This window comes from Spodoptera frugiperda, chromosome 29 (assembly GCF_023101765.2).
Source record: "Spodoptera frugiperda isolate SF20-4 chromosome 29, AGI-APGP_CSIRO_Sfru_2.0, whole genome shotgun sequence".
Taxonomy (NCBI): Eukaryota; Metazoa; Arthropoda; class Insecta; order Lepidoptera; family Noctuidae; genus Spodoptera; species Spodoptera frugiperda.
The window spans coordinates 13,638,831-13,646,476 of record NC_064240.1 but is presented as its reverse complement, the minus strand read 5'-3'; the positions used below and the strand labels follow the sequence as shown (position 1 = coordinate 13,646,476).

Below are 7,646 nucleotides of genomic sequence, written 5' to 3'. Positions count from 1 at the left end.
AAGGCAAATCCTCAGCTGAGCATCGACTATGACTAAAAAAAGTACCCAAGTAGTTCAGGTTTGATATAAAGGTGAGATGGAAAAAAAAATATTTTTTTAAATAAAATATGAATAATTTTCACTTTCGCGGTAACCCTGAATACCGAGTGACGTCATAGTGACGTGGTTCGACTGCGACACGCTTTGCCGGTGTCTATAGGATTCTCAGTCTACGATTTAAGCAACTCTATGCAGCAGTTATCTGTGGTATTATAATACATGTCAATGTCATCAACCCAATTACGTCAAAGTCAAAAGCAAAAATGTCATTAACACGTTGCTTAACGGTGGTGTCGGTTCCGGTTTGTTTGTCGATATTGAGGCGAACGCTGGTGACGGGCAGTGCTGATTATTCGCGAACGAGTAGTACTTGTGTCACCAGTTCTACTGCTAAGCCACTTCGAGCAACAGACACGATGTACATCGCTGAGGAACGTGGATCGGCTTATGCACCGGATTATCGGGTGTTTTTCAGTAAGTAAACTAGCCGTACATCCGGGTTGCCCAGCGTTACTTCTCACATGTGTAAACATTCGTTTTTTCTTGTTATTTTTTTAATAATTTTGTCGAATTATTTCAAGCGAACTTTGAACTTTTCTGTCACTTTTACATGAGTTTTGTTGTTCTGTCACTTCTGACTCGTTATTTTATTTCATTTCGAAAATTATTATTATTGTGTAGATGGTTAATTTTGAACAGTTATCTACATTGAAAGTGTAGCTGCTGATGTGTAACCTTTTGCTTTTATCCTTGAACTTTTGGCTGCTATCAATTTAATAATAATAGCAAATCTACTCGTAACATAATCCATGTAGGTACTCTATAGTAAGATTATGAAAGTGTGACTGGATTTAAAATTAGAAATATTTATTGGTTCTGTTAATTTGTGTTATGTAGCTTGGAAATTAAATTATCAGATAAGGAAAGATATGAATATCCGTATCATTAGACTGCAGCGGTGTGTTGATAAAATTATCTGAGAAATGTTTGACATTGCTTCCTTACATTACGTGCTATTAGTTTATATAAAAATGTATTGTTGAGTATTACTCAAGGTTGTTTAGATAAATGTTTCTCAAATCTACCTTCCCATTGGTATTGTTACTGTACACACACAATATTTATATTTTTTTTATCTAGATATACCAATAAGCTAGAATTTGTTTGTTTGACTAATTCTTTTTGTAGCCAAGCAGCAGGTGAATCTATGTGGGAGTAGCTACACTTACTAATATTATAAAAGTTGGTGTGTATGTTTGTTACTCAATCATGTCCAAATGGCTTATGGAATTGGTATGAAATTTGGACCCGGGGCAGATTATGGTCTGTAACAACATACAGACTACCTTCATCCCACGGGATTGTGGGCTAAGCCACTGGCAGAAACTAGTAACTGTATACTATACTGATTGATTGATTACAAGATAAGATTGAAGTGCATCATATAGGTATATAATGCACTTCAAGTTTCTTACAAGTTTCTGTAAGTGTCTTCACCTATGGTCCTGTGGGATGAGAAATATCCTGTGTTATTCCAGACTATGATCTACCTCTTTTCTAAAATTCATCCCGATCCCTTCAGCCATTTCAACATAATTGAGTATTAAACATACACACAAACTAACAAATGATTGCATTTATATACCTAATAACTAGAAATATCTCTAACTATCAGTATACTAACTAGTTGGAGATTGTGAAATGAGACTTATTGCAAATTAACTATTTTGAGGTGTTCTCATAGATTCCCCTCTGATTACATTAAACTGTTAAATAAGATTAGGATCTAAATATGTCTTAAGTCACTCTTGTCTAATGGTCATGGCATACTTGAAGGGCACTGCTCCTACCTAGCCTTTATATAAATTACAAATCTTATGTCATATATTATGTAGATATATAATAATATATATTTCATACAAGTAACGTTAATACAATAAGAGTGTAAGTGCGAGGGCCGTGTGTTGTTGGCTGTTTGTATTGTATCCAAAGCTAAGAATGCCGTGCCACAGCCATACCGTGTCAGTGCTGTTACTGTGTGCCTTGGTCGTGGCCATGCTGTTTGGCCCTGAATTTAGAATTGACTGAATGTTAATTGTAACTAGAGTAATTGTATTTGATAAAGCTCGGCGCGTGTCCTCGCGTGGCACTGACTAGCAGTGAAGGAATGCTCCTCCGGCGCGCGCCTCGACTTGTCTCGATCCCCCCCTCCCCTACATTTATTTACGTACCACGAGGTTACTAAAGACGTTTACTTTGGATAGTGAAACGTTTCCGCGATAACTTATCACATTAATGTGTCACGTGTTCTCTGTGAGCTATGCTTGCGAAAATTTTAGTCTCTATTAATGCATTGAATAAATTATAATTAGCTATAATGTCGTGGTTTACAATGACCGCTTCTCATATATGAGGAGTGCGGGTTCGAAACCTAGCAAGTAACAATGTGAATTTTTCCGAGTTATACACACGAGTTATACTTTTACAACTGACAAACGGTAAATGAAAAAACATCGTGAGGAAACCTTGGCTTATAATTACTAGTTATAAATTTGCAATCGCCATCCCGCATTAGGCAAACGTGGTGATTCATGCTCAACCTTCTCTGTGCGAAAAGAGGCTTTTAGCCAGCGGTGGCCAAGCCCCTCGTCCCATCCCCCGCCTCGTAATGTTTTATGTTTTTTTATCGAACCTAATCGAGTCTCTCGTGATTAATGGGCGTCCCTACCGGCCACTTATAGTCTGTTGATGACAATGATAATGAAGACTCCGAAACTTCCTCTCTTCTCACCCAAGGGGAGAGGAGTCATTGGGCTCGCTGTTATAGCAGTAGTAAGTCCCCTCCCTTTTGAGGAGTGGCTTGAGAGGCGTCACGACATCCTCACCTACCGCCTGACGCAGGTGCTTACCAGACACAGAACTTTCGGTAGGTTACCAATAATACAATTTGTGGTTGCAGAGGATGAGAGCGGACCAATATCGCCCCTTCACGACATCCCCCTGTGGGCGGACAAGGCGCGGCGGCTAGTGAACATGGTGGTGGAAGTGCCGCGCTGGACCAACGCCAAGATGGAGATCTCCCTCAGCGAGCCGCTGAACCCCATCAAGCAGGACGTGAAGAAGGGCGCGCTGCGCTTCGTCAGCAACGTGTTCCCGCACCGCGGCTACATCTGGAACTACGGCGCGCTGCCGCAGACCTGGGAGAACCCGCACCACGTGGACCCCGCCACGCAGGCGCGCGGCGACAACGACCCCATCGACGTCATCGAGATCGGCGAGCGCGTGGCGGCGCGCGGCGACGTGTACCCCGTCAAGATCCTCGGCACGCTGGCGCTCATCGACGAGGGCGAGACCGACTGGAAGCTGCTGGCCGTGGACGCGCGCGACCCCAACGCCGACAAACTCAACGACGTGGCCGACGTCGAGGCCTTGTTCCCCGGCCTGCTCCGCGCCACCGTGGAGTGGTTCCGCCTCTACAAGGTGCCCGACGGCAAGCCCGTCAACGTCTTCGCCTTCGACAGCGAAGCCAAGAATGCGGACTTCGCCTACAAGGTCATCGATGAGGTCAGTCACATTCACACTACACTACTCGCGAAGTCGTGACGTCACAAACGTAGTCCGTTCCAATTGGGGATGCGGAATATTGTCTAGTCACTCTCTGACACCCCTTCTGAAGTGCGCGGGGCACCTGTCTTGTTGAAAGCACATGCTACCATTACGCCGTAATTCATTATTGTTGTCTGCCTCTTTAGCCGAGTGGCCACAAGTGCGACTGCCGGACAAGGGGTCTCGGGTTCGATTCCCAGGCAAAATATTACTGGGCTTATTCCGACTTTTCGAAATATTTCTGTGTTGTAGCCAGGAGTCTGAATTTGTGTCCAGTACATGGCAATAGGCGGAATGCTGCTCATGAATGTAAGTCTCTGGCTTGAAACTAGTCGAGTTCCCCATCAAACAGTTACGCCAAAACAGAATAATGAACGAATTGTGTTGTGTTTGTGAAGTGAGTGATGCGAGTTGTTGTGCAGGTGCACGAGTTCTGGCGCTCGCTGGTGGCGGGCGAAGTCGCCGACGCGACCGACATCAACAAGTAAGTTTGGGTGTTTGATTAAACACGACAATATTACAATTTATCTTTCATTTGTCTATCTCGTTCGGCTTCTATTGATCGTGGCATGATGTTATAAGTATATATAACCTTTCTCAATAAATTAACTATCCAACACAAAAAGAGTCATTCGAATCGGTACAGAGGCTTAGGCGTGAAGAAGAGACAGACTTGAGATACATTCATATTTAATTTATATCACCCACGCACCCACTGCTCTGCTTCAATTGATTATAGCGTGATTTTCTAGCCTATAGCCTTCTTCGATAAATACACTATACAACATCAAAATAATTATTCAAATCGGACCAGAAGTTCAGGAGATTAACGCGTTCAAACAAACAAACAAGCTCAGAATTGTATTTGTTTTTTGTTGTATGTTTGGTGAACAAAGTGTGAGTCAGTTGTTACTAATGCGTTAATATAGAGTAAGTAAGTAATCATTCCCCTCCGCAGGATGAACGTGAGCGTGGAGGGCAGTCCGTCCCGCGTGGAGCGCGGCGAGGCGGGCGCCGTGCTCAGCAAGGCGCCGCCGCGCGGACTGCCGCAGCCCGTGCCGCCCAGCGGTGCGTACCCAGCCCAGTACTCGTACCTACAGTATGTAGTAGTACAGTAGGCCGACACTAACCAACTTTGTCCGTTTGCAGTGGACAAGTGGCACTACCTGTCCAACCTGTGAGCGGCCGGCGGGACTGTACCATGTCGTGGACCACCACTGGCGCTACTGGTGACGGCGAGCACTGACACTGGCACTGACACCGACATGACACCGACACTGACACTCTGCAGTCTGCGCTCTGTGGCCGCTGGCTCCGGCTCGAGCTGCAGTTTGCATTGTGTCATACTATATTTATTGCGCTGTCTCTATATTTAAGTATTGAATCACATCTAGTGTATATTTATTATGCTCGATTAAATGTAATATTGGTTTAATTGATTTATTGTTAACATCGTTGGTACGTTGGTTAACTCCGGCAAGCTATACAGGTCTCGCAGATGCATTAAAAAAATTTCAAGTATTCATAAATATATTGAAATAGATGGATCGTAATTTTCAAGCTGTTTAACACGCTTTACTCAGGCAACAACTATGTAATGAAATATCAGAACGTGAATTACACACAAGTTATTATCATAAAATTTAGCAATTCTAAAAAAAATGCGCATTAGATAGAATAGATTGGATATTGGATAAAGCCAGTTTGATGGTGGAACTGCAAGGCACCTGGTAGAACTTTAAGCTACCTACTAGTAAACATCGAGTGTGGTCTCGTCACATAATATGTCCATTTTTCTCAACGGCGAGGATATTGACTAAAAGCGTGTTTAGTTATTTGGATATGGATAAATCTCTTGGTTGTCGAGCAGAGTGTACATCAATCAGTGAAGCAACACTGTATATACTGTATAGGTAGAATGAGAATGGACCAAGTACCGGGTCTTGAGCGCCAGCTTCAATAGGGATCTTCAAAAGTCGGACTCGCCCATAAAGGGTTCCGTAGCAGCAAGTAGATGACATAATATAAAAGTTATAAAATAACTTGGTTTTACTTAGGGTTTGTATGAACGACAAAGTTATATTTGCGTTTTTTGAAAATGTATTATTTCTTAGAAACTAATAATGATACCTTGTTCAAACCAATTTTCGTTGAAAGTTTCCATTGAAATCTACAACATATATTGTTTTTAGTTTTCTCACTCTCTTATATTAAAAGTTAGAGGGGGGGGGGGACCACAAACTCAGTTTTCTACTTTAAAAGCGTCTATTCTTCAAACGATTAATTTCAACGAAAAATGGTTTTAGGAACCTCAACGTCCTATGGATAAGTTAACTGAGAAAAAAATATATTTGAATCAGTTCCATGTATGCCCCGGGGAGAGAATTAACGGGGGGGGGGGGGTTAATTCTTCGGACGGACAGACAGACAGACAGGAAGAATCTAAGAATTCCGTTTTTGCCATTTGCCTACGGAACCCTAAAGATGATTTTGTGCATCTTTTACTTGAACTCGAAATGAAGCCTTGTTGTGTTTGTTCCTTGGCCGGCTACCGCCGTGTGACCTGGAGGTGAAGCTGCCCGCCCATACAGTGCGGCCCGACGCCGGCCGGCAGCGGCGCACGGACAGGGTGTCGAATCCATACCGCCGCGCTCTCACTCGCCATTTCTTTGCATCAGCAACATTTAACATCATCGATCTTGATTGTGGTTTGAGGAATAAGCCTATGTAGTTGAGTCCTCTGTTTTGTTTTACTTTATAACTACTTTACGACTGAGCTACAACACCCTTCGTCGAGGAGTGGCTTGAGGGACGCTGCGGCCTCCTCACCTACCGCCTGACGCAGGTGCTTACTGGACATGGGAACTTCGGTAGGTTCCTGTTTCTGATTGGGCGGGAGGAAACGCCCGGGTGTCATCACTGCGAGGAACGCCCAAAGGACACGGTGGAGCATACAGTGGGGGAGTGCCCTGCATGGACTGAGCACCGCTGTGTCCTCAGGGATGTGGTCGGCGATGACGTCTCGCGTCCGGCATTGGTTCAGGCCATGGTGCGGAGCGAGGGGAACTGGGATACCGTCAGCTCCTTCTGCGAAAGTCATGCTAGCTAAAAAGGGGGCGGGGTGCGTGAGGGAACGAACCTCACGTCACAGCCGTCGCGAAAGACACTCCGGACGTCGGGGATCGCACGACGATCTCTGGCCACTGTAAGTGCCGGTCTGAGTTCATCCATTCATAATAACTGTATAAAAGTGCGAAATACTTCTAAAGTTTTACCAATATCAGTGACTGCTTGATAACCAGTAGTAAACAAGCCAACATTAAGGAGATCGGCAAATCCCGACCTCGACGGAAGAAATGAAATGCTGTTGGTTTTCAAGAACTAATATTTGTATTTAGCCCTGTGTATACTTGTAAAGTGTGTAATTACTTATTATGTACATTTTTGATATAAATCGAGATGCCAATTATGTAAGGTACTTAGTACCTAGTCAATAAATCCTTTAAACATTTGTTCCCGCTCTTACAAAACATGAGTTTTAGGGATTTAATGAGCTGAAGCTTGCAGAATATTAATTTTATTTTCCTTAGCTGCATCAGGGATCAGATAGTTTAAAGAAAAATAACGAATTCAAGTTAACTGATAATATTCATGAACTAGCTTCTGCCCGCAGCTTCGTTCGCGCCTTTCAAGGGGTTCGGGCAAGCCGAACTAATGAATCCGGTGCAGCTAAGGAAAATAAATTCAAGTTGCCGATGTGCCTTCAACAGAATGTGTGAGTGATGGTGGCGGTAGTGGGAGCCCTCCGCCTGCCGCGCCGCGCCATGTAGTGCGGACGACGCGACGTACCAGTGCGGCGGACAGTCCCACAGTGTAGAGTGGTAGAGGCGGCGGCCGCGCGGGGGGAGCGGCGCATCGATCGCGGCGCGGCTGTCGCCGTCGCGGCGCCTCGAGAGGCTTCTCACTGAAAAATTGATACGTTTAGTGTTTCACGCATTGTG

At 44.3% G+C, this 7,646-nt stretch overlaps 1 protein-coding gene across 1 annotated transcript; it reads left to right on the top strand.

Annotated features, from left to right (window-relative positions):
- The first annotated feature begins 280 nt into the window (after nucleotides 1-280).
- LOC118282016 (inorganic pyrophosphatase) lies at nucleotides 281-5,080 on the top strand. Its single transcript, XM_035602885.2, has 5 exons — nucleotides 281-513; nucleotides 2,999-3,603; nucleotides 4,068-4,129; nucleotides 4,604-4,713; nucleotides 4,795-5,080. Exons 1-5 carry the CDS (start codon nucleotides 303-305, stop codon nucleotides 4,824-4,826), a joined length of 1,020 nt encoding a protein of 339 aa, XP_035458778.2. The 5' UTR covers nucleotides 281-302; the 3' UTR covers nucleotides 4,827-5,080.
- Nucleotides 5,081-7,646: the final 2,566 nt, after the last annotated feature.